This window comes from Megalops cyprinoides, chromosome 21, assembly GCF_013368585.1.
Source record: "Megalops cyprinoides isolate fMegCyp1 chromosome 21, fMegCyp1.pri, whole genome shotgun sequence".
Taxonomy (NCBI): Eukaryota; Metazoa; Chordata; class Actinopteri; order Elopiformes; family Megalopidae; genus Megalops; species Megalops cyprinoides.
Window position 1 is genome coordinate 7,329,944 of NC_050603.1, and position 27,345 is coordinate 7,357,288.

The 27,345-nt window shown below is 42.9% G+C and overlaps 1 protein-coding gene across 1 annotated transcript; it reads left to right on the forward strand.

Annotated features, from left to right (window-relative positions):
- Positions 1 to 974: 974 nt before the first annotated feature.
- Positions 975 to 27,345, forward strand: LOC118769102 (basal cell adhesion molecule-like). The gene is made up of 15 exons (XM_036516116.1): positions 975 to 1,047; positions 10,376 to 10,503; positions 11,733 to 11,952; positions 12,534 to 12,601; positions 12,923 to 13,016; positions 14,326 to 14,508; positions 14,866 to 14,993; positions 15,541 to 15,694; positions 16,223 to 16,338; positions 18,174 to 18,315; positions 19,845 to 19,969; positions 20,496 to 20,637; positions 21,230 to 21,401; positions 21,610 to 21,703; positions 27,310 to 27,345. Exons 1-15 carry the CDS (start codon positions 975 to 977, stop codon positions 27,343 to 27,345), a joined length of 1,875 nt encoding a protein of 624 aa, XP_036372009.1.

Here is a 27,345-nt window from a genome sequence, read left to right on the forward strand (position 1 = left end):
AACAATCCAGGACCGGCTATTCTAATGACCACTCTGTTACATTAGGCTACAGAGAGGGCTAGGCCAAGGGAGCGCTAACCACGTCTCATCCTGAATTCTTTCTGAGTGTCCGTTTTTTCAGTAGCGAATACTGAAAGGCTCACCGGCTCTTCTGCTGCAGTGTCAGGCTCAGTTACAAAGTGGAATGGTCCTCAAGCCGCACCCTCTTGCTCTCTGTTTGGCAGTAGTCAGTTTTGTCTGCATTGGCTGTTAGATGTTGTTCACTCCAGAGGTGGCAGGATGTGGATCATGCTACTATGGAAAGAGCAGATGTTGTTGTCACATAATTCAGGGTTTACAGCGGGGAGTCCTGTACTGTTGTGTACAGAACAACATAGCAGTTAACTTGCTTTCTATGAGACAGAGGTCCTACATCTTTAATGAGCTGGGTAATCAGTGGGTGGATCTATTATCAATTCTGCTTACTGTAATCACCCAAGAGCAGAATTTACTCCAATAATCTCTCAGATTTTTGAGTACATTGTTTGCCGTCTCGTTAAAGAAGTTTGATACCTTTCATTTCTGCTGAGATTAATTTGATGCATCTGTGTTACCCCGGCACAACCATAAATCTATATGCTTAGAGCTTTAGCACATCCCTTGAAGCCGATCACGTCTCCCAACACAGTGTGTGCAGTCTATGTGTTTCTGAGGCTGTTTCAAATGTGACTGGATCAGGAACCAAGTTTTTTTCATTGAGGATTGTCGGTGAAACTCAAGTGCCAGCTCTATCTATCAAATTCTGGTTCTTCCACTCCCACCAGCAAACACACCCCCTGCAGTGATTTGTTATCTTTCTTGCGTCGGGTGTTCTGATTTAAAGTGCCTGTCATTAATTTTAGTTGAAGGAAAAATAAACAGTCGGTCTGTCTTATCCCAGCAATAGAACTGCCATCCGCTAGCATTCCACTAGCAGTGATGACTGGATGGTCGGAATGAAAGGCATTCCAAAGAGCAGGTCAGATCTCGCCCCACAGACTCCACAGAGTGTTGACAGCAGAGACACAAGTATGTTGTGGCTGACAAAATCTCAACACAGGGATCATGCATGAAACAGACGACTGTGCAATACTGTAATCCACATAATATATGATATGCTACATTGGAATGCTATGCACTAATTATGGTGAAGAACTGTTCACTTTATTTGAATGGCTTGGTTTCGATGGCCCACTTCAAGGTCTTGTCTGGCATGGCAGAGTGTACTTGGGTCCAGCCCTCGCTAAAGATATCCTGAACTGGTCAACATGAAGCAGCACACCTGTGAACACTGTCAATGGTGTCAAATACTTAGCCTTAATCCTGGTCTGAAAGGCCAGTGGTGTGGCCTGAAAAGGAGATCATATCCAATGCACTTTTCACTAATTTTTCCCTCTTCAATTTGACTGTTATTCAGAGAAATCCCAAGCTGTAACTATACTGCAAGCACAAGCGCATAACCCTCTGGCCTCCACTCTTGGTGTCCCTGACTCCGTGTCTTTCTTTCCTACACCCTTTGCCTTGTAATGGCTTTAATTGCTAGTCATTATGGCCTTAATTGCTAGTCACTGTCTGATGGGCTGTTTTTGCCCTTTTCACCTGAATGGTTGTGTGTGACCATGCACTTTAAAGCCGCGATGCCCACCACATTAATTTTCCTACAGACACGTCCAGGTGTGCTTATCCTATATGCAGTACCAGTCAAAAGTCTGGACGCACTTTTCTTTTATTATTTTTACTCTTTTCCACATTTTAGGATAATAGTGAAGTCATCAAAAGTATGAAATAACACAAATGGAATCATGCAGTGAATATAAAAAAAAGTGTTATAACCAAATCAAAACTATCTTATATTTTATCAAAACTATCTTATATTCTTCAAAATAGCCTAAAAATATTTTATTGTTATCCTCTTCATGTGTTCCATTTAGGCTGTGTTTATGTCTTTGCGATGTCCTCCATTTCAAATACTTAAAGTATGAGTAATGGTTTACATGCAAAACTTGAAAAATCTCAAGGTGGTATACAATACTGCAGCAGGCTTTCAGAAGGGACTGCCAGCACTACTGCTTTATACTGAATAATCATCACAGCAGAGGTCATACATCAGATGGACTGAGTATAATCAGGAAAGCAGGGAAGGGTGGGGGTGTAATGGAGGTTGTGATGTGTAGTGGCTGTCAGCTGTCACGATTGGGCAATTTTCTCTTTGCAAGTATAAGAAAAGATTCATCGTCTGTCTCGCAGGGACGGTTGATGATTCTTTATTCTGTCTGTTTCTTCTTGCTGTCTGCTGTCTCTTTCCATCTCACCCGTGACACTTTACTGTCACCCTCATATCCTCTGTAGTCATGTCACTTTGAAGAGCCCTGAGAAGATGCCATCTTAAGCCCTTGATCTGTTTAACATTGTGGATTCTTAGGGTATCCCTCTGAGTCTATCCTCCCTTTGCCCACACACCGGTTACATTATTATTAGATTATTGTCATTTAGCGGACGCTCTGATCCAGAGCGACTTACATCATTTACAATTTTTTTTTTTTTTACAATGTTATCCATTTATACAGCTGGATATTTACTGAGGCAGCTGTAAGTTAAGTACTTTGCCCAAGGGTACAGCAGCAGTGCCATTGTGGGGAATCAAACCAGCAACCTTTCAGTTATGAGTTCTTCTCCTTAACCACGGTGCTACACTGCCGCCACAGGGTATGTGGTCATGTGGTTGCTTGGTCCTAAAGCTCTGATCCAGGTTCAGTTATTGTCAGCTGATCTCCTTATTCACAAAGCCCATGTCAGCTTACCCTGCAGGTCCTGCCGGTGCTGGCCCACTTAAAAGCAAACTGAAGACTTAGCTGGAAAGCTGAGTGGTTATTCCGCTTATATTGGTGTCGGTATTAAAAACTTAGGAGACAGACATGTAAGGGGGACAGCAGCATGCAAGCAACCAGAGACAGAAAGAAACAGTGTGGAGACTCCTTGGGAGCTTGGCAGATGGCAGCACTTAGTGTGAGGTGTGCTACATTTTCAGTTACAGATAATATAATGGAAAAGCGATCATAAACAACCAGCTTTTGTGTCTTGTGTCAGCCTGGTTCTAGCTCTACAGTGGAATAGGGGTAGTAATAATGGTTGCATTTGGTCTGACAGTACATGATGTCTCTGTGGCTTTTCAGAGTTTATGGACAGTTATAGCTCTGCTTATTAACTTTGTAATCATTTCGGTGTCTAAGGTCAGAGAAAGCAGTATAAGGTAAAATATCATTTGTGTATCACTCATGTCACACAGTATTGAGACTCTTAAGTTCATAATGAATTGAGATGGGATGGAGTTTTTTTTTGTTGTTGTGTATGTGGTTGCAGATTTTCTTCATTGTCTCTTGCTCACGTCTTCATTGAAACAGTTGGCTGTTCCAGCAGGTATCATTACTGTCTTGACAGAACCTGGCAGGAAGCACAACAGAAAGCATTAAAGATCTGAATCTGTGTCTCATAAATGGTGGGTAGTGGGAGTGGGGGGGAGGGACAGAGAGAGGGGAGGGAGAGGTTCTGTGTTATTATGAAGTCATAGTAGCTCAGAATCTATAGCAGATCACATATCATTTGTAGGACTTGTTATTAGGTTGCCTGGAGGAGGTGGGCTGCCGGTATTGGATAGCTCAGGTTTATCTTACTGTTATTCATCTCACTGGAGTGCTACAGAAACTCAACAACTTTCCCATGATGTACATAATGCTTGTGTGAACTTGAATTTGAATGAGAGTGAGGACAATTTCCCTGTTAGCAAAAAAGTACATACAAGAGTATCCTTTTCAACATATTCACCTTTTCTCCCATCCTGTGCCTTCTCTCCTGATGGACTGGAAGTTATTGTCTGTTGGCTTCTTAGTTGCCATCACACTGCCAAAGAGTTCACTGCCTGTTTACTGCTCTGAAACTGAATTTAATCTCAAGCAATATTTTTTCCATGAACGTTGACTGACACAGATATAAACTAAAAGATGTATGAGAAATGTTTGGTGAAATATTCATGTTTTATTCAGTAAAATACAAAATTGACTGTGCAATATTTGTGAGTCTGGTTACATTAATAATTGTCTGCTGTTGTCTGAAAAAAGTTATTACATTGGGGATGACAAGGTCAGTTTTTGAAAAAAAAAAAAAATTGCATCATGTAGTTAAATGTGAAGAATTACTCATTCAACCATTCATTTATGTGTTCGCATTGTGTTTGCAATTGATCTACATATCCTAGCTGACTTGTTAAGCAAGCTGTAGTATACGAAAACATAATACGACAGTTTAGAAGTTACAAAGATTAAATCCTGGCAAAGACTGCCTTGCAAATAAGATTAGAAAACACTTATATGTAGACACGTTGCCTTCATATAGCTGTGCAGTGCTAACCCTGCCTTTTAGGGAATGCTGCCAGTTTGAACACATTTCTGAAGAGCATTTCTAACTCATTGTAGTTGAGAAGTTTCCAGAATGTTCTATTTCCAGCCAGCCTAATACTTTCAAATCAGTCAACACTCTTGGTAAAGCTGCTGCCCCAGGTCTGCTAAGGAGCTAAGGGTGATGTCACTTTCTATTGCGGACATTCACGAGTTCAGGGCCCCATGCACCATTCTGTTATTCCACTGTGTGCATCTCTCTTTGTCCAACTCTTAGTGACTTTCTCTTTCTCCCCGGCTCCCTTGCCCTTGCTTGCTATGTCTTTCTCCAAGTGAGAAACATACGAGAGGCTGATACTGACATACTCTCACTGTGCTGCCTCCTCTTTTTGTTTACATTCATTGAAAATATTGATGGATAAACAAGCCCTACTCCTATCTCTAATATCATCGTTGGAGAATGTCAATAGTCACCCAAGGCTGTCAGTGGTTTCCAAACAACATTGGGGTTGCGCAATGGAAAATGCTAGGGTTAGACTGACACTCTCCCACTAACAGATGGTCCTCACATACTCCCCCCTCTCCCTTATACCTGTCTGGACAAGCAGCCCCCCCACCCCCAATTCATGCCACAAGTCTCAGAAGACAGCCTGAGGGACAGCCTGCTCAAATGACTCCATACCGCATAAAAATGTGTGTGTGTGTGTGTGTGTGTGTGTGTTCAAAGAGAGAGTGAGAGAGAGAGGCGCTCTGAAGATTGCAAAGGGATGGTGTGCCTTCTTGTGTTTGTCATACATTTGGCATGGCCTCCCTTACACCCATTTCAGGCGTTTGCTGGCGTTGTGATTCTATGCCTGCTATAAGAGGGAACAAGTTTTAAAACCTGCAACAGAAAACAGTTGAAATCTTAATGAAGCAAAATACAAAAATGTGCCATGTTGTTCCACGTGATACGCCAGAACTCAAGGTGACAAAGGACTCCACAAAGACCTCTGGTGCTTCTTCAGGGACGGTGAATCCACACTCAGCATTGTGTTTATTTCACAGCCTCAGATTGTGCTTATTGTAGGAATGCACTCACTTACATTGCATTGCATTACATTACATTACTGTCATTGGGCAGATGCTCTTACCCAGAGTGACTTACAAATCTACCCATTTATACAGCTGAATATTTACTGAGGCAATTGTGGGTTTGAGTACGTTGCCCAAGGGCAAGAACAGCAGTGTACGAGGGGAATCAAACCAGTGACTTTTTCTTACTTTTTGTAAGTACTCCTTACCACTACACCACACTGCTCCCCATACCATGCCGCATATATAACAGCAGCTGCTGGATGTCTTGCAATATGCATCTCTTTATGAGTCTCTTATATTAAAAAGCCTTTGACACATAAGACACAGAAATTTTAAGCACATGCTGTGTGGTCTTTTTAAATCACAGAGGAGAAAAACATGCTATATCGTGTGCTGTACCACATAGTACACCACTCCCAAGGAATGGCATGTACATGTGTGTTCCTAACAGCTGCTCTTGAGAGTGCACTAATTTCTGTGCAAACACGTCTCCAGAGACCTGATGTAGTTTTCTTATCATGTAATTATTCATAACGTCCACTCTTCACCACCACTGAATGGGAAATGACAGTGGACAAACCTCATTGTGTTTGGTTCCAAGTTTCAGTGTGGTTTCTGTCGGTTGCCCTTGTTGCAGTGAATACCTCGGTTTCTGTAGCCCCTCGACATTTTCTTGGCCCCTACACAGGCATTGCCAATTCTATGTGAATATGTACTTGTAAGTATATGAATCTCTTCATAATGTAGCTTCAAAATGACAGGTCAAGTTACAGAGAGCTCTGCAGAAGATGGAGCAAGAGACCTAATCAGTAAGGAAAGTAAACAGATAAGGAGATGTAAAGAGCATTTTGAAGCCCTCCTACCACAACAACAAACAAATCCCTTGACACAGCAAATCCCTTGATAAAACGCCAGACATCCCTGTGGGCAAAGACAGATTTGGATACAGATATTTACTCACAAGCAATTATTTAGTTGAAAACTGCAATTATATACTTTACACAAACTGTCCCCAGACTCTCCCCAAGCAAAATAACTGTGCTTCTGATGAAATTTAATTACTTTCGACACTGAATGGTACAGTTTATTGTGATGACATTTTTTCTGCCAGGTCACCATATGCCAGTGATGTCATAAAGCTTTCTGAGGTGTGGCATGGGAAGTAGCATTTGTAGCGCTGCTATTAATGCAAGTTAGAACATATGAAGTGAGATCTAGAATAGAGATGTTTGGTGGATGGGTAGGAAGATTGTCCACACACCCCACCCCCAAAACTGTCACTGTTTGGCATGGATTTTTAACCACAGGCTAAGTGGAACAAAAGCAATACATGATGATCAAGAAGTTTAGGTGGAAATTACTTGTTAGTTTGATTTTGGGGGGTGGGGGAACGGTCAAAGCCGATGGTTGACAGTTTTGGTTTGTGAACACAATCTGATCTTCTGTTGAGGATGTGTGTTTCAAACATGTGGGGAACATATCCCTAACTTTCCCTAGACCTGGACACATACATCCTATCCATCACTGTCTTATTCTGTTTTGGATAACAAAGAGAAGGATCGGCATAGACAGGTTCTGTGTATTTGGACCTAACAGAATATTTTTCTCAAAAAGTAGGGCGATCGCTTGGAGCGGAGGGAAAGCTTGTATCTCGGAAGACCGTCCCTCTGGGAATGGACAGAAACGTGTAGTACATTTGCCTTCCAGCTATAAGTCTTCTCCTAGCTTTATTCCTTTCAGAAGTAATACCGTGTGTGTAAGGATGTTACATAACATCATGCCGTTGAAGAGCTAAACATCGAATGCGCAAGTTTCCCTGCCTTCCGAGCAATCAAACTCACAATGAACATTCGGCATCTACACAAAACCAGAGAGAATGCTGGTTGCACTTACGTAACAGTGGCATTACCAGTTACATTTACATTTGCATTTATTCATTTGGCAGATGCTTTTGTCCAAAGCCACTTACAAGTGAGGCAGAGTACAACACAAGTAAAAAGCCATATAAGGAGTCAACAATATTAGAAGTCCTGCGTGACCAAGTTTCAATAGTCGGCCTGACAAGGTCCAAGCTAGCTGGTAGAGATGGGAGTGCATAAAACCATAGATTTGATTTTTTTTGAAGGAAAACAAAGTTTAATACAAAAGAAATGGCTTTAAGTGTTTCAGGTGTTCAGGTGAGCGCGGAAGAGATGTGTCCTCAGATGTTTCTTGAGTTAACTAGTTAGTGACGTCATGCCATGTTACACTGTACCAGGTCATGGCCAAGCTGAATAAAAGATGAAAAAAATTGACTTTCATTGGTTGTTGCTGATTATGAGGACCAAGGTCCTTTTCATGTGATCCTCAGACTGCAGCTCTGAAATGCTTGGAAGAAAGGGAAAGCACCATCATTACTTATGACCATAACACCAGTGGCGACTCCTGCCAGATCTCTCAGGGGGGGGATTGGACTATGATATTCAGAGGCAGTACAAACTGTCTAGAACAGTCACAGCTAGCGTGACACTGTGGTAGAATGTGATAGAAAAATTCCCTCCCTTTGGTGGTGCGTCACCCGATCACCCTAAGGAACAAACTGCCCTTGCATAACAGACCTGGTTGTAGATGTCCCACTAGCAGCACTATTTAAGATTCAGACCTCCATGATTGACTGGTTCTCATCTTTTGCATAGTTCTGTTCACACATGCCCAGGGAGGCTTTCTGTGGTATTGAAATATGCCAACCCCACAGAGAGAACCGTCCCATGTCCTATTGTCAGGACAAGCAATGCCTTTGAGAGGATGTCAATTTTCATTCAAGCTTGGAGAACACTTTTTGTCATACCCGCACCAAGTTTGCAGACAGAAAGAACACACAGAAAACTGGATTTGCAGGAAGGAATCAGGAATCAGCAGTGAAAACCATGGTGGTATAAGCCATGCAACCTGTGTGTCAAGTGCAGCAAATTATGCATGCTCTGTTTGTTACTTGTCCGTTAGCCTGCTGCTAACACTTTTGTGTTTGGTATATAATTTGAATGTGTGCATGTTTTTTATCAAAGGTTATGAACCATCTACCACCAGTAATGAACCATCTACTATGACAGTCGCATCCTCAGTGATGAACACAGCAGAACTACTTTCATTGTAGCTTACTTAGATACTGAAAGATTTTTCTTTTGTTTTAAGAAACAATTTCTAAAGGATTATGCATTGCAGATTGTGGGAGATATGCACATATGCACACCTGTGAACAGCTGCTTCAGCTCTGTTGGCATGCAGTGGTCTTTCAGATCTAAGCTCGTGGTCTGATCCATTGCCGCGGTTGTTGCATTGGGCATTTGAAATTTCCTACAAAGGAATCTTTTTTTTTTGTGAACTGCTGTGTGTCTCTGGTCTGGCATTCAGTGTATTGTCCCGGCAGTCACTGAGTTTGATTGCATAATGCTGACAAGAGGGTCAGCGTACCGCAAAGACCTATGCCTCCCACCACAGTATGTCTGTCTATACTCCTCCACATACCCCACCCTAGCTCTTTCCTATGGCTAAAGAACTTCACATTCACATTCATTATTTTCTGATCATATTTTCCCACATCTGGGAGGACTTACGTTATGCATGCATCCACCTCATGCACTTGGATATTTTGGAGAAGCAATTTAGGTTAGATGCTTTGCTCAAGGCTTTAACAGCAGTGCTTGAACCTTGGTTTTGAACTCTGGTTACAGCGTATTGGTTTCAAATCTGCTGTTTACCATGCATAGCTGGTCCTGTGTTTTGAAGATTGTCTCAGATGTAGCTCTTTCCTATTGATCACTGGGGTGTTTGGGCATAATGACTCCTCTCTTGGGTGTAGTCTATTTACTCTGTGTTCCTCGTTTGAGGAATTTCAAATATTCTTTGCCTCTTGTTTTCTCAAAACTTTTCGAGCTTTTATGCGAGACCTCTGTGATTATGTGTAACTCTTTCTGGGGTCGTTGTAACTTCAGAGTTTGAACTTTTTGGACTTTTTTTTTGGAGGAACCTGTGTTTTTAACCTGGAATGTCACCACCTGACTCTCTTGTCTGAATATTTGTTTTGTGCAGGAAGAAAAAAAAAAACAGACAGGGACAGATAGAGACTTGTCCTCTTCCTCTCACACTTTGAAACCCCCGGGAGACAGTTCCCCACTTGAGTCTGACTGGCTGTGTTACTTAATAGAGTCAGCTAAAGTTTCAGTTGAAATATGCTGGTTTCAGAGGACCACTCCAAGGTAAATTCCACACAGCTGCCAGGCTTGGCTCACCTTTATTGTCCCTGACCACTTCCTTGTTACCTCAGGCATTCAGACTTAGTTTACTCCCCAACCTGCTCCCAAGCGGCTCAGACAGCTAAGGTGCTTATTCCAAGTGCAGGCAAGGGCCCTTCGGCCAGGTTTTGAACCTGAACAGTAGTGGAACAAACTGGATTTGTTCTGCTGGGGCAAAGGGGTGAGTAGATTGCCCAGGGGTCACCTGTAGCATTTGTAACCATAAGAAGCTTAGGAACTTATGAATTGCACTGTGAGACTTGTAGTGTGAAAAATGAGTGTACCAAAAATATAGCCCCCCCATCCCCCTCCCCCCCCCCCCCCCCCCCCCCCCCCACACACACACACACACACACACACACACACACACAAGGGCTTCCTTATGGCAGGAGCTGTCAACTTCAGTAATTTATTTGAACCAACCAAAACACAGGCTCTCTATAGCAAAACACAATGATTGCTTTAAATCAGCAGATGCTGTAGCTAGTAGCTCTACCAATTTATGCGGTCTATGAAAGCTCCCTCTCCCGTTACTGTAGACAGGTGGATGCACCTCTAGTCTGCTTAGAGTGAATACCTGCCATTAACACTCCTCTCCCCCCAAATCCCCCACTTCAGGGTGCTGGTGTGCAGTGACGGTCACTGTGACCCCCACGGTGGAGGTGATGAAGGGCGAGACTGCCACCCTAACCTGCTCCTTCACTGTCTCCACGCCCACCAGTAACAGCATCGTGGAGTGGTTCATTGTGAGTACTGAGTTTTCTGCTCATTACATTACATTATTGGCATTTAGCAGACACTTGTATCCAGAGCAACTTACATCAATTTCAGGCTTTTTTTGATGTTATCCATTTATACAACTGGATATTTACTGATGCAATTGTGGATAACTACCTTGCCCAAAAGTACAGCAGCAGTGCCCCTGAGGGGAATCGAACTGGCAACCTTTCAGTTACAAGGCCTGCTACTTAACCACTATGCTACACTACAACGCCATCTTTTCGCGTATTTGCATCTGTGCTGGTCTATTTGTCTGTTTTAGAGCGTCTGTACTTCTAGTTCTCTTTGTGAGTCTGTATGCCCATATGTGTCTTGTATTGTAGTTGTTGATATATCTTAAAACATGAAGATGTCAGGTAAGAAAGTACAGTAAGAAATACATATACTAATATTAAATATATAAAAGTTGTATTTTACTAATATATCAGTTATGGCTGCTTTCATAAATGCAGTTGTAGGCCCAACTTTTCAATTGCTGAGGGTCCATGTTTATTGCAGTTTTTGCACTAACTTTTTTTTAGTTACTGAGCTTGATATTTTTCTCATGTGGTGAAGGTGGTAATTCTGAGCTGGAGGCTGCGCGTCTGTTGCGGTGAAGTACCCTTATGCTGTTCGTTGTAGATGTAGATTTTCAAAAGTACCGCATCTTACCGCAGCGTGTTATGGAAAATGCACAAAATATGAAAGAATACAGCTGGCAGATAAGAAGACCAATTTAGCCACTGAAATTGGTTGGATAAAAAACCAACACATGCATTGTCCCTGCAGGAACTGGATGTGGCACCTGAGTTCTAGAATACATTTCACTATTTATGTAATGTTACAATAAATTCTACATAAAATAACATGTAAATGTGGCAACGGCCATTGCCACTGGTACATATGTTCCGATGGTGGCAGCAGTTGTTGCGATTGGAACATATGTTCCAATATTCACAGCATATTTTGCATATGGATGTAGATTTCAAATACATTCCTTAATTGCTGGCTTTTGTATCTCAACATGTGCGTACTTATTCTGACAAAGGTAAATTATTTTCTCTTCAATATTATACTCACAGTAACTCTAACCATCCTTTCCTCTTGCCTTGTTCATCTCCCCATCTTTCATCCTTTCTTCCTTGCTCCACCCCCCCACGCTCTCTCTCTCTCTCTCTCTTTCTCCTTCTTCTCACTCCATCCCTCTCTTTCTCAGGAGGAAATTGGCACCAGGACTCGGGTGGCCTTCACCACTCAGTCTGGTGGGGAGGGAGCGGCCGACGATGGGACCAAGCTCTCGGGACGGGTGTCGATTGGGAAGGACTTCTCCCTCTCCATCTCCCCGGTGCAGGTGGAGGACGACAGACGCTTCCACTGCCAGGTAACGGCAGGGGCTGCGGGGGTCGGAGAGGGAGCCACGCAGCTCAAAGTCTACAGTAAGTCAATAAATTATCATGATTATGATTATAGTTATGATGATGATTATGATTATGATAATTATAGCTACTGAGCTTTTTCAGATAATGGGAAAGAGCTATTTAAGAGCAGAATTTTCTTTCTAAATTAGTTAGAAAATGTGAAATAATATCAGCAATTATTATTTTATGCCTTACAGATACTACAGTACATACACATTTCCATATTAAATTGCTGTGTATGGGCTTGCTGTCCATATATGGAGCTGGTATCAGTTAAAGTTGGTATCAGTTGTTATTTGATATCCATTATCCTGCAGTCTGTTACAGCTGTGTACCCTGCATTTGACACGATTAACTAATTGTATTCCAATCACACTGGCGTCATGATTAATACGTATCAGAACTGCTTGAATCTCAAAGCTGTCATGTGGTTTATAATTACAATTACAATAGCAGTATTAGATAATCTTTGTTCTCTTTTTTTTTGTAAGTCGCTCTGCTTAAGATCGTCTGATAAGTGACACATTCTAAAATGTAACGCACTGTGTTGTGTCAGAGAGCGCGGGTGTTTATGTTGAATCAGTGCCCCTCGTTGTCAGGTGAGCCTGAGAAGCCAGAGCTGACCAGTCTGCCTGAGGCAGTAGCCATCACTGACAAGGAGACAGAGGTGAGTGCTTTCAGATTTTCATAATTAATGTAGGGTTCATGATGATGATGATGATGATGATGATGAATATTATTATTATTGTTGTTGTTTATTATTATTAGTAGCAGTGGTAGTAGTAGTAGTATTTTTATTACTACTACTACTACTAATAATAATGATAATTATTATTATTACTATTACTGTTAATACTATTTAAGGAATGGACCCCACCCTGTTGCTGCACAAAGATGTTGGTGGTGTCATTTTGGGATAATGGCTTCCCAGCCAGTGTCAGACCCACATTCAGGATTATGATTGTGTGTGTGTGCTCGTGTCTCTCAGATGGGCCACTGTGTCACCAAGGGGGGTCACCCGGAGCCTCGCCTCGTCTGGTACAAGGACTCCAACCCTCTGTCCGAGGCCGAGAACCGTGAGCGCAACACCGACGTTACTAATGCAGCCGCTGCTTCATCACTGCACTGTTACTGCTGAAATTACAGATGCTGGTGCTACGTTATTGTGAAAGTTACAACAGCTGCTGTGAGGGTAGAAAGCACTGCTGTAAGAGACACTACACGATAGTGTAGGTACCGTTCGCAGTCATTGCTGCTGGTGTCAGTGTAACTGATGCTGCTGTTACAGGTAGTGTGACTACTATTAGGATTGGGTCACAGATAGATCACACACATCACACACACGTTTTTTTTTGCTTTTTGTTTTCATTTTGTTTTCTGTGTTTGATTTGGCACGTGCTGGTGATGTAATTATGCAGCTGCAGGCAGCCTCCCTTCCAGGTGGTCATAAAAGAAGGTGAACCGCAGACAGGAAGAGGAGATACAGACCTGTGGGGCTAAAGTTTGAGCTGGACAGAGACGTTGGTAGCAAATGCAGATTGATTTTGGAGTGTGGAAATTGTCGTGTGTGTCATCAGACCAGTGGGCAGCGTTCTGTTTGGGTCTATGCCATTTGGTTTTCGTTGGGACTCAGACACCTGCATCTTGGGATCACCTGTTCCCTCTCGATTGCCAGAACTTGATTGGTTTTATGGCCTTTCTGCTTCTAACCCAAGGCTGGGATTTTGGGGTCCGACTTTTTTTTTTGTTGTTGTTGTGTTTTTCCCCTTTTTCCTCAACGGACACCACACAAGGAGAACACTGTCGCCTCTGTGCCATTGATTTTAAATAAACACAAACTAAACTAAACATCAAAACTGCTGCATTGCTCTGGAGGTTATGGGAGTAAGTCTAGAAGACAGAGATTTCCCCAGAGGAGATCCCAATAGTCTGTGAGTTCACCTTGGGTGTATTGGATTTGGAGGTCTGCCTCATGACGCTTTTGATGATGCTTTTTTTTTTGTACACTGACACAACACTCAATTCAGTAACTTGAGCTTTTCCCCTTTACAGCCATTTACTTATTTTTTTCAACACTTGTTGAGTGGAACAGTGTAGCATAGTGGTTAAGGAGCAGGACTGATAACCGAAAGGTTGACAGTTTGGTCCCCCACAGGGGCGCCGCTGTTATAAATGGGTAATGTTGTTAAAAACCTGTAATTGATGTAAGTTGCTCTGGATAAGAGTGTCTGCTGAATCCCATAATGTGTGTTTAAATGTTGTCATATACTGTCCACATTGTGTTATTAGCCACAACAGGGTAAAATGATGTTGGAATGCTTTCAATGCCCCAGCTGCCTGTCTCTCTCTCTCTCTTCTCCTGGCCTCCCCCTTTTCCGCTTCCTGTCATAGAGATGTACCTGCACTCCAGCGTGGTGAGGGAGGTGACAGGGCTCTACACAGTGAGCAGCACGCTCTACCTGCGGCCGCAGAGGGAGGACAAGAAGGCCGTGTTCTACTGCAGGGTGGAGTACGGCCTGCCCAAGGGCGCGGCGAAGAACAAGGACTCCGACACCTTCTCCCTGCCGCTGCTTTGTGAGTCTGTCGTGGGGCTGTCTGTCTCTCCGGCCCCCCCCCCCCCCCTCAAAGTCAAAGTCACGGCAATGTCACCAGCAAGAGCGGTCCCTGAGGTGGATGTGAGGACGGAGCAGAGAAACTTCGCAAAAGCGAATCCAAATGAAAGTGAAAATGGCCATATAAAGGTGCAATGGTGTAGATATGACTCTTCCCTCCCAGTGCTGATGGATATGGATATATATGCACCCCCCTTCCCCCTTTTCTCTCCTCTGAATGAGTTTTAATGGAAACAGTCACATGATCTGTCTCATTTGTCCTGTTGTTTGAATCCAAACCTCCCCCTGACGGAATGCTCACCTCATCTCACCCAATCAGATCCCACGGAGCATGTGACCTTTGCCGTGGTGAGCTCTGGGCCGGTCAAGGAGGGGGACAGTGTGGAGATCAGGTGTGAGGCTGACGGCAACCCCAAACCCGACTACGACTTCACGTTCAAGAAAGAGGTGAGGGACTGGGCAGGACGGGCACTGGGTTCGAGCACTCTACTTTATCGCCACTGAAGAGCCTTGTAGTCAGACTTCTCCAAAATACTCCAAAACAGGCTGAATCATACAGAAACATTTGAAATACATACCTTCATTCATTTCATTTCAGACATTAAATTCATTCATTTAGCAGACCCTCTTATCCAGAGTGATTTCCAGTGCAATAGGGCATAAGTGTATCCATTCATTGAGCAACACCATCAGACCAGGCTAACAACACCCCTGGACCAGTGAGTGTGAGCATGACACTATTCAAGCCCTACCACAAGTTAATCTGTGCAATCTGACGGAAGTCAAGTATACTACGATACAACGGTCCCTAGAACAGAGAATCCAGAATTAATCACAATACTACAACAAAATTGTCAAATGCTAGAGGTATCAGGTGTTAGGGAGCAGGGATCGAATGAGGTAATCGTCAATTGATTGGTTGATTAAATTTGTTTAATCAACCAATCAATTGATTTAATCATCCTTTGCCCTCTGAATCCTCTTCCTGCATTAGGGAGGGGTGGATGTTAAGAAGGAGGCCCCACAGGGAGTCCTGACCCTGCCCTCTGCGACCCGCGACGATGCAGGAGTGTACCGATGCGAGGCCCTGGACTTTGATTCATCGCCGGACGTGGAGCTCACCAAGGAGCTCACGCTATTGGTCCACTGTGAGTCGCATTCGCCAGCTCAGCCTTGGGCCACGGGTGTCGTGGTTCCGTGAGCGTGCTCACAGGGCATTCCGAGTTAACCTGCTGAGATTTTTACAACAGACTCCCTTCAAGAGAAAGCTGAAAACTCATCTTTTCAAGCTGTATCTCTAGTCTATCTTCCTCTCTATCGATCCCTATTTTCTATAAAAGAAATAGAACTCTACACTAGTTTAGCAGTTAACTCAGTTTCTCACTGTCCTCTTGCAATACTTCTCGGTAACTACTCTTAGCATAGACGCACTTATTTGGAGGTCGCCCTGGGTAAGAGCATCTGCTAAATAATGTAATGTAACCTCTCTCTCTCTCTGTTTCCCTCTCTCTTTCTCCCTCTCCCTCTCTCTCTCTCTCTCTCACTCTCACTGTCTCCCCCTCTCTCTCTGTCTCCTTCTCTCTGTCTCCCTCTCCCTCTATCTCTCTCCCTCTCTCCCTCTCTCTCTCTCTCTCTCTCTCTCTCTCTCTCTCTCTCTCTCTCTCCCTCCACCCCAGACCTGGACCCCGTGACGATCTCTCCCGCTGGCCCGGTGACCACATCCTTGGGAGGGAGCGTGGAGCTAACGTGCGCCACGCAGGCCTCAGACCAGCTCACGCTGCAGTGGAAGAAGGCGAGTTTCCTCCGAAAGCTGACCCGTTGTGGGAATTTCATGCGTGTCATTTCTTTATTGTGTCTGTTAGCGTGCGTGTGTCCCCCCCCCCCATTGGCTGGTGTTTGAAAGCCGTGCCTCTGAACAGCCCGCTTTGAGAGGAGCACTGGTATTTCGGAGCTGTTTTCAACAAGCGTCGTGTTACGGCACACTCTGCGTGCATCTCCAGATCCTGTTGACAAGGAACATTTTGTACGCCCCCGATGGGATGTGCTCGAGTGCCAGCTTCTGTGCTTGAACGCTGGTGAAGGACACAGAATAAGAGAGAAATAAGTATCTGCGCGCTGTTTGAAATGTTGCAGCGCTTAGGGAAGCATCCAGCAGTGTACAGATATTCCTCGCCAAAAGAGTCCTTTATAGAACGAAATGCTCCCTTTTTGGAACAGGTGGAGTGAATGGGGCCAAGATGTGTAATATGTTCCTTCTGATATTTTTTTTTAAATCGTCAGTATCCGGTACAGGAACAGCTTCTCCTTTGTGTAGGTAGGATGGCCTCACCCCCCCCCCAACCCCCCACCCGGTACACTGTGGAATTCAGTGCCTGGAGAGACATGCTGTGTAGGCTAACTTGATACCAGCTGTTCACACATTTTTTAAAGAATCTCATGGCTTATTTAACGAGTCATAATTTTAGTTTGCTGTGCGTTCCACTGTAATTTCTCCTCGGAAGTGTCTCTGGAGGAAACTCTCTAAAAAGGTCACTTTGACTGACATGCTGATTACCATAGCTGCGTAATAGAAAAAAAATAGAGAGACGTCAAATGTGTTTAATGCAGGAGTTATTAATTTTTTTCATTCTGTCTTCTGTCAGTTCAGTATTTCTCCTTGTGCACTGAACAGATACCAGTATAAATGCAAACTGCATTGTTCAGCTTTACAGTGTTTTCAGAATGTGCCCTACAGAATCTGCACGACCTGTGTCTGTACTATACGTATCATATATTAACTGTGTATGTATGTGTATATTGTGAGTATGTATATATTGTATTGTATATATTATATATATATTAATATTATTTGACTGGAGTACAGTTTGCATTTTAAAATATAATGCCTGATTACCTGTCATGGTGTGGACAAATTGAAAGGTGTGCTTTTTGTGTATGTGGGGGGGGGGGGGGTCTAGTTAGTGTGGATTAATTCACAAAACATGTCAGGACAAGGACAACTTTCATCATGTCCTTGTTCAACTGAATGATGAAGTCTGATTTTAATAGTGAATGGGTAAAGAGCAGTCACAACAACTTTAATTTGTTAATGAGGAATAAGAAGGTCTACACTGGAAATATTTCAACGTGTTTGGCTCAGGGGTTCTGCATTAATGGGACCACTGCTTATCATTCTACTGCTGTTGTGTTGATGGTGTATTACTTTACATTACGTAATTGTCATTTAGCAGACGCTCTTAGCCAGAGCGACTTACACAGCTTACAGTTTTACATGTTATCCGTTTATAGAGCTGGATATTTACTGAGGCAGGTACCCAAGCTGGGAATCAAACCTGCAACCTTTCAGTTATGAGTCCTGGTCCTTACCACTACGCCACTCTGCTCATTCCTTAGCATTGCACTGTCCCTCTTTTGTTCTAACACACTTCTCTTGTTGTATGCTTGTGTCTCTTCTTGTCTCTTGTCTTTTTGCACTGCTCCCATTGCACTTTATGTTGTCTTTGTTTTGCACTGTCTAAATGCAGCACCGTGGGTCCCAGGGAAATGTTATTTCAACCCTGCTGTACACCTGTATATGGACGGGCTGACTTGGCTTGACTTCTCTTGTTGTGCGCTTGTATAAAGCAGGGATCGTCAGTGGTGTCAGAGGCCGGTGCACTTGAGCTGAAAGCCGTGTCCTTCGCGGACGCAGGAGTGTACAGCTGTGTCGCCACGATGCCGAGCGTCCCTGGACTCCAAGCACAGGCCAACATCACCATCAATGTGGCAGGTAACTGTGGTCACCTGACTGGTGCTTTGTGCTGGATTCCTTCTGTGCTGCAGCTGTGAAGTAGTGATAAAGAGCACCAGGCCAAATCTGAGATGGAGTACTTCTGGCAGATGCTGAATTATGACTTTATGTACAGGAGAAGTCAAGGTATATGGGAGGGCGTTCAGCTCATTTTCGTCTGTCAGTCCCTGCCAGTCTATCTACTGATAAATTTGTCCCTGTCTCCAACACTGCCACAAAATCCTGGCAAGTTATTCCTCACGTACGTCTTCCTGCCCGAAGAAATATTTTATAATGTCAACTTAGTATTAACTTTCAGCCAATTTCTTGTTGCTTTATCTGATTGTGTTTGCAGAACTTAATATCAAACAGCCTCCGTGATACACTAAATTCACCTCTTTTTAAAATCTTAAATATTCCTAAGATTCTCAAAAAGTGTCATTTTTATCCCCAGGCATAAAAGATTAAGATATGTTAGATTACATTCCTCCACGTTAAAAATGCTCCTTGGGTGGTTTTGTGACAAAATAAAACCCGGGGAAAAGGTTTTGGTTGGCCATTAGAGGCATTTAAAAATCATTATAAATCTTAATTTTAATTCACTGTCTAATTATATCGTGCATATATGATATAATACTGTAACCCTGTAATGCTGTATTCCTGCTCTCCTGTCAGGGCCTAAACTCCACTGCATCACAGTCCTTTTCCAGACCACTGTGCAGCTGCATTACAGCACTGTCTCCATGCCAAAGTGATTGGCTATCTCTGGGTCTGTGGGAACTGTCCATGAAGTGTTTTGAAGGGGGCGCTACATCAGTTATCTGCCGATCCCGTAGCTCTTCCGTGGCTGGGGAGCTGCGGCGGGAACAGGCTGTTTCCCCTCTCTCTGTCATCCGGAGCTTTTCGTGTCTGTCTCCTCGTTGCTGCTCTGGAGATGGACTGCGATGCTTATACAGAGCACACCATAGCCAGCACTCACAGAGGAATGTATCTTTAGTCTTCCTAGGGTGATGGATGCAGGGGACCAATTTAGTGGCCGCTAAGATCCCAGACCTCACACCCCCCCAGATTTTTTTTTTTTTTTAATTTCCCGGGGTCACCTAAAGTTTTTTGCCACTCACGTACTGTTGAAATCCTTGAGGCAAATATCTTTGCTGCTTGTGCACAAATCCCACCAGAGACTGACTTTGTGTGCATTTTGTTTTGGAACCTCACTCCAGCTTATGGTGTGATTCTGAGGCTTTGTTTTACTTTTAAAACATTTCTCTTTGCAAATTTAATTGGAAATATAAATACTTATGAGAAGGGATTTATGGGACACTTTGTATGTACTGTATGTAATGTATACTTAAACAGCACTGTGAGAATGGGGAAAGCCATATCAAATGCATGGGGGAAAGAACCCTAAAATGAATTGAATGTGAATTTTGGAACTGAAGCATTGTGATTCTCCTGAAGCAGTGTGACTGTTAGGAGTGGGGTAAAGTTAACCTTCCCTCTCTGGGTGCTTGCCTGCCTGTTTCCTCCAGGGAAGCCCGAAATCGACGCCCCCTCGAACGGGGAGGTGCAGAAAGAGGGCGAGGCAGTGACCCTCAGCTGCTCCGCCCAAGGCTACCCGTCCCCAAAGTTCACCTGGACCCCCCCGGGAAAAGAGGTCCGTGCGTGCCTGTGCTCGCGTACCTGTGTGCTTGCGTGTGCTGCTCCGTCTTCCCCTCAGGCCCTCGTCAGCCCTTCACACTTTCCTCTCTCTCTGTCTCCCTCTCTCTCTCTTTCTCTCTGTCTCCCTCTCTCTCTCTGTCTCTCTCTGCCACCCTCTCTCTCTCTCTCTCTGTCTCCCCCCTCACTCTCTTACTGTCTCCCTCTCTCTCTCTGTTTCCCTCTCTCTTTCTCCCTCTCCCTCTCTCTATCTCTCTCTCACTCTCACTGTCTCCCTCTCTCTCTCTGTCTCCTTCTCTCTGTCTCCCTCTCCCTCTCCCTCTATCTCTCTCCCTCTCCCTCTCTCTCTCTCTCTCTCTCTCTCTCTCTCTCTCTCTCTTTCTCTCTCTTTCTCTCTCTCTCTCTCTCAGTTTCTCTCTCAGCCTGTGCTCATGTGCCTGTGTCAGCGTGTGTGCCCCTCTGTCTTCCCCTCAGGCTCTCGTCACCCTCTCACGCTTTCCTCTCTCTGTCTCCCTCTCTCTCAGACTGTGACTGTGCAGGGTAACAAAGTTGTAAGCACAGTCAGTCTGGAGGCTACAGCCTCTGTTCTGAAGAATGGGGTCACCTGCAATGCAACCAATGAGCACGGATCAGACTCCAAGCACCTCCAGGTCGTCATCAGTGAAGGTTTGCAATAACTGCTGCTTGGACTTACTATCTTATAGTGTCCCGAAAACGTCTTTATACATTCATTCTTTACATACTCATTTGAATTTTCATGTACAAACTTTGTTTTCTAATTACAGAGATCTCCAAGGATGTTGCTCATGATGACCGAAGTAAATACACTTTTAAATTTTTATGATAGTATTGCATGTGAATTTGTATGACCCTGCAAGATGTTTGGATGCTATAACAGTGTGTCGTACAGTTGTAATTGTGCAATAGGTGCGCAGAAGTAGCAGAGACCAAGTAGTGTGTTATTTATGCATTACAGGAGATTTAGTGATCTTCTCCACATTCACATTCTTCTCAGAGAAAACACAGAGGCCAAAACTATTATGTGTGTGTGTGTGAGTGAGCGTTCATGAGCATCTGCCTTGCAGTTTGTGTTTATGTGTGTGTGTGTGAGTGTTTGTACTGGATCATTGAATGTTTTTGTGAGTGACTATGCTGTCACAGTTGGCCCATGCCAACATCCTCTGCTCTCTGCCATGACTGGCACACATTTCCCTGATGTCCCCAACCCCCCTGTTTTCCTTACACCAATTCTAACCCCCCAACCCCCCCCCCCCCCCCTCTCCTATAGCGGACAAGCAGGAGGGGGACTCCAGCGGCGTGGTGATTGCAGTGGTGGTGTCTCTGCTGCTGCTGCTCCTCCTGCTGGCCATTCTGCTGTACGTCCTGTGGAGGATGGGAAAACTGCCCTGTGGGACAAAGGAAAAGAAAGGGTGAGTGAGACGAGAGAGAGAGAGGGATGATGGGGGATAACAGCTCAGCCGATCCACAGCCCGCCAGGGCAATGAATCCCGGGCCCGCTGACTTGACGTGACGCTGACCGGCCAACCGAAAAAACCGCGACAGACCGACCGTGTCTGTGTCTTCCTGTTCCGCTGAAACTCATTCACGCCTCTCTGCTCCTTCATGTTCCGTGTCAAGTGAGGAGGCCACCAACGGCACTGCTGTGGAGATGAAGTCTGACAAGGCAAATGAGGAGGCGGGGCTTCTGAACAAGCCACCAACCACGGAGCAGGTCAGGGGGGGGGTGACATTGTTCGCCGGGAGGGGCCAACCTTGAAGACTGACGGGGAGCGATAGCTATGGGTGCACTAGTTTCTCTTTCAGAGGATTGAAACTAATTAAGAAATTTGGCTGAAGAAACATTAGCTTCAGTGTCATTTGCAGAAGTAATGGCAACTGGATAGCAATTATGATTACAGCTGTAGGAGTAACAACAATGGCAGTCACAGTTGTAGCAATTAAAACAGCCATTGCATTGTACTCAGGAAACAAATTAAGACATTGTGCTCAATTATTTATCTCTTTGTTTTTCTTTCTCTACCTCTCTATTCTAACCTCCAGTGATGAATTTGAGGAAGGAGAAAAGGATGAAGATTGAGCTCAAAAGACTTCAACCCTGTTTATATTCTGCAAAGAGGGATATCTGAAAGAGATGTACATTGGGAAGGGAAATGTAGTATGCGGTAGCTATGGGGGCGTGGGCTGGGAAATTTATAGCATAGGATGTTCTTGTATTGTTGGAAATTGTGTTTATATAAAGACCCTAACCCTTTCCTCTAATCACAGATCTGCTTTACCGCAGTACAATGTGTCACACACCTAACACGACATATTGAATTACAGGGACAATATTATTCTGCCCCAGACAAATACCTAGTATTCCATTATGTTACTGAATTATTCACATGTGTTTGTGTCCATTCTGTATATGTATATACACTACAAAACTAGTACTGTCATGTAATGGCTACTTCAGTGTTAACTGGATGAGGCTGCTGTCACATATGACAGAGGTGGTTGTAGTGTGGTGTGTATGACATTTATGACATATATGACACTTTACAATGAACATATGTGCCTCTATTTTAGGATGATCCTGCTGTAAAATCCTAGTCATTTTACATCACAAATGTGGGATTTTAGTGATCACTTCATATTCATAGCCTCACGCTGTCAGCCTTGTATTATTAGTCTGGTAAAAGTTGGAAACAGTCATTTTAAGATGACCTGACAGATAATAGGCTATAAGCCAGATACAGTCTAGACTGCAATTGATGAGCCCACTTGGGCTGAAAGACCAGTTCGTTTCATCAGGCATCTTGTGTTCTAATGTTTTTTGTTATTATTTTCTAGTTAGTTTAATATGTCATGCTAGCTGCTCTTCTTTTTCTCCCTGGCCAGGGTACCCATTAGAGTGCTGTATATCAGGGTAGCATGGCACACAGAGTTTCACTAAATGCACACACGCCAGCATCCAAACTTCCAGCATACTGGAAAATCCAGTAACTTTCTCTGCTTCACTGACCCAGAAAAGGGACTGTGTTTATGCCAAGAGCAAAGCAAATCGCACATCCACACTCCTGATTACAAACACATATTAAAGTGCTTTAAAGTGCTTTATTATGGTTTTTAACTAGATTTTTTAACCATTATTTTTACTAATAAATCATTTAGTATACGGTCCTTATCCTGGGACACCTATACATGCGTACAGCTGGATATTTATCGAAACGATTCAGGCTAATGCAGATGAATATTTAGTGAAGTAATTTAGGTTATGTGCCATGCCCTGGGACCCTGCAGCAGTACTCTATCTGGGACATGATGCAGCAGCACTTTGCAGATGTAATTTCCAAATGCCTGTGCCAGGACTCCTTCTCTTGGCTTGCATAATCAAAGACTGCTTATCATTTTATATTTTACAGAGCTCCTTAAAAAAGAAACCCCCTTGTTTATAGATTTTACGTCTCTTATTAAAATAGTTGGGTCAAGGTCAGGTTTGGTCTTGGCCCTTTTTCTGCCGTCATTATCATGTGAATCAACACTGACACAACAAACAGCTTGTTTGTACTGCGTCTCTAATCAAGTTAAACATGCAAAATTTGACAAATATAATCAATGCTCCATGTTGATTAAATATAGATATGTACTGTGTATGTGTATCAGTGTTGCAGTTTTGGCCCTGCAAACATCGTTTTGCCTTATCTGCTAGCCCAAGTTGCATTCTGTTTAAAGGTAAAGGAACATCAGAGCCTAATTATTATATTTCCCTGTGTTCCTACATTTTGTCACTTTGTAGTACATATATACAATAGGTATATAACAGGTTTCTTTCAACAGGACACTGGTAGTATAACGGCACATACCAAATAGGTATCAGCCTCTCTCCATGACGATACAACTGTACGCATATTACATGTTACATGCCATTTTTAAAATAAAAAAAAATATATGACATAATACCTCTTTACCTCTAATCTCTCAGGGCCAGTAGTAACAGAGAAATGTATATGTAAGTCATAGAATGCTACTTATTTATGACAATTTTAAATTGTGACATTTTTTAAAAATGCATACTGTAATGCTCATACTTTTGCAAAACTACTGTAAGACTCATACTATCAAATCATTACAATGGTTATGCCTTTTTCAGTGGTTTGGAGAAAATAAATGTTTTTTTTAATTGAACGCTTGTCTGTATGTTATGAATTTATGAATTGCTCTGTGGATAATTGTATGTTTTCTCTTTCTTAGTCTGGGTTTTTGCATATGTTTGACATGCAGTTATGACTCTAGAATTTGAATGAAAAAAAACAGGTATACTAAGTGCCATAGTATGTATTTGAATCCACAATTCTCTCTTTTTGCACTCTTTACATCTGACTGTGTAGGTTATGTGTATCCACGCTAATGTTTATTTAGGACGGAGATAAATGACTGTGTGCTGCGAGCGTTTGCTCATGGGTGGGTCAAAACCTATGACCAATAGCAGGAGGCAGCGGACTCCCCCCATTGGCTGGAGACGAAGGAAACCCCCGCGGAAGCAGTACCCAGCATTCGGAGACACCTGATAGGGTACAGAGTTCTTTCTGCACTCGTTCCTTCCCTCACTCTCTTAACTCTCTTCGTACACAGGGGGTGGTCACTACAAGACAGAGAATGGAACGAGAGAGGCACATTGAGCATAAACACATAGACAAAGTATCCCAGCGTACTGTTAGTGAAAAGAAGTGCATGCAAATTTGGTCTGGGGTCGTGAAACTCAAGGCAAGGGGTACAGTAAGAACACCCTCAATAAAAGCCACATAAATTAAATTTTATGTGGAAGAAGCCCTACAATACTATAATACCGGTCCGGTGTGCTTCTCTATTCTGTTGACCTTAAATCTGGATAGGCCCTTTGGCAAGCTTAGCCAAAGCAGAATTAGTGCATCTCATAGAAAAACATCAAAGACAAACGCAGATTAGGATTCTGAATGACACCGATGTTTCAGAGCCCTTCTATACAAAGCAGCAGGTGGGTTTACGTGCTTCGCAAAGTGAGGAGAGTGAGAAACTTCACGCCTTTGCCATCTCACTGGCCCATGGGTCTGTGGCTCTGACTGGTTCTGGGTATCCCTTTGTACACCTCTCCTGTCTCCAGCATTTCAAGGTTTCAAGTACCCATCCTGGGAATGGAGACGTGGCTTCTGAAATCCCCACTCAATTAATTCACTGTAACCAACCTATACCTGCACAAGTGTCACAAATTGCAAAAACAAGGATTTTTTGCTTATGAAAAACTGGTACAATATATGAAATGTTAAAAATATGATTTTGAAAATATGAGGAATGTGAAATATAGTTTGCTTAAAAAGTGATTGCTCAAATTAGAACAACATCAGCTTTTTGGAGGGGTGGAATATATTTCCTTAGTTCCGTGTAATCAAAGTCTTTGTGGCATTTATGCCCAGTTAATGTATGACTGTTAATGGGAGATACACATGATAATGAACATTTATGGGGTAATATGGGTTCATTATTGTGTGTGTTTTATTTAGAGTTGAAATCTTTATGGACTGATAGTGTGTGCCTTGAAATATTGCACATAAAACATGTAAGGCTGATACATTTTGCATGATACATAAAAAATATCCCCACTGTTATGTATTTTTCAAATATTTGAAAAAGATACAGTTTAATGTTAAATGAGTTTTTAGCACAATTTTCTGGTTTTAACTATGCTTTTTCAAAGAGGGAGGTTACCCAAATCATTCATTTACCTTGTGTTCAATATCTGGTGTTTGGTGTAATCAATTTTACCCAATTTTAAAGCTGTGAGACTTCAAAATTTGTAATGATATTCTCCATCAAGTCCAAAAAAGGCTTTATCAAAGGGAGATTTCTAAAAGCGAATGCTATTGCAACTGAGAGAACGTTATAACCTCAATAAATCTTTAACCGGCTTAATACTCCAAGATGCATGTCCTAATATTACCGCACTTGAAATGTTCTTGATAAATTCAGCCACTTCAGATGGTTTTGTTGTGAACTCACATGACTCTTTTAAATTGTTCAAGGATAACTTTTGACAGTAACACTTGGCTGAGGTCACATTTAGAATTTAGAGCTCAGCAACACCTTGAGTTAAAATTACAGAATGTTTTAATGTACTCTGCGCCAGATGAGAATTATTTCCCTCAAACAAATAAATAAATAAATTGGAGTCAAGAGAGTCTTGCGGTAAAGTATGGATTTCCATTTTCTCCACTAAAAATCTATTCAACATTTAACATTAAAATGGGGATGGCAAACCTAGGCCCAGAGCTCGTTATCTTTCAATGAGCCATTATTTACACCTTGCGCACCTGGTCATGTGACCTCCTCTCTAGATAATTACTTTTTCAAAATAATTACAAGATGAAAGCAAGCCTCCATGGAGGGCATGGAGTGTCCATCCCTGCGCTGCAAAGAAAATTGGATAATTGGCTGTAAGGAGTCCTCAAAAAAAAAATGAGGAATCAAAAAATTGTTACACTTGCACCAACATGTTGCGAAAACAAGGACAGCATGCCGTAGCAGGTAAAAATCAATTCCCTTCCCCCATCCTTTCCAATATCATTAAAAAAAATCTTTAGTTACTTGACTGAGTGTGTTATTACAAGACATCACTTTGCTTTTATTTATGTTAACCACATCATTTGGCACAGTCATTATAATCTGACTCCTGTCTGTGCCAGCTATGTGTGTGCAGGTAAATGTGTTCTTGCATCTGCATTCCCACTTGTCTGCCCCTGTGCTCCTCCATGAACATCCTAGAAAAAAAAAAACATATTTCATTCACCAACAAGTCATTTTTTTATCCCCAGAGATGTTTGTTTTATGTGTTTTGGAGAGCATGTAAAAGTCCGAGACTGATTAAAGATTAGTGCATGCGAGACAGCTGGTCATTTATGTTCAGAGGGATTTGAGGAAGAGAGTGACCTTGCCACTCAGACAGTGATGTGAAGTCGGTTTAGCTAAAGCGCTGTTGCTACCTCACCATTTTTTTTGGTTCAGTAAAATTATTAGAATGTGAGTTAATGATGTGTTAACTGTTAGATATTTATTGCAGATTAAGAGGAGAATGGAAAGGAATGATTTACATTTTACTAACATGGAGTTAGATTCACTTTACTGTATGCATGGGCTCCTCCGTCTATCATTTCTATGCTACCCGAAGGCCACTGAGAGTCAGCTGCAGACCCATAGAGCTGTCCTGCTGTTCTCCATTATGCATTCATTATTTAATGGAAGTAATAATGTGGACCATAAATTATATTTCCTGATATTTCTTTTCTTTTTTTTCCCCCCCCACAGGGTGCAGAAATCTGCAGGCCCTCCTCCCCCATGTGA

What these genes read in the sequence shown, in the direction of transcription:
- LOC118769102 (XM_036516116.1), top strand. Translation starts at nt 975, where the DNA reads ATGAAAGGCATTCCAAAGAGCAGGTCAGATCTCGCCCCACAGACTCCA. An exon ending in TGTTGACAGCAGAGACACAA is followed by an intron (nt 1,048 to 10,375) that starts GTATGTTGTGGC and finishes CCCCCACTTCAG; the next exon opens with GGTGCTGGTGTGCAGTGACG. An exon ending in GGACCCCCCCGGGAAAAGAG is followed by an intron (nt 19,970 to 20,495) that starts GTCCGTGCGTGC and finishes CCTCTCTCTCAG; the next exon opens with ACTGTGACTGTGCAGGGTAA.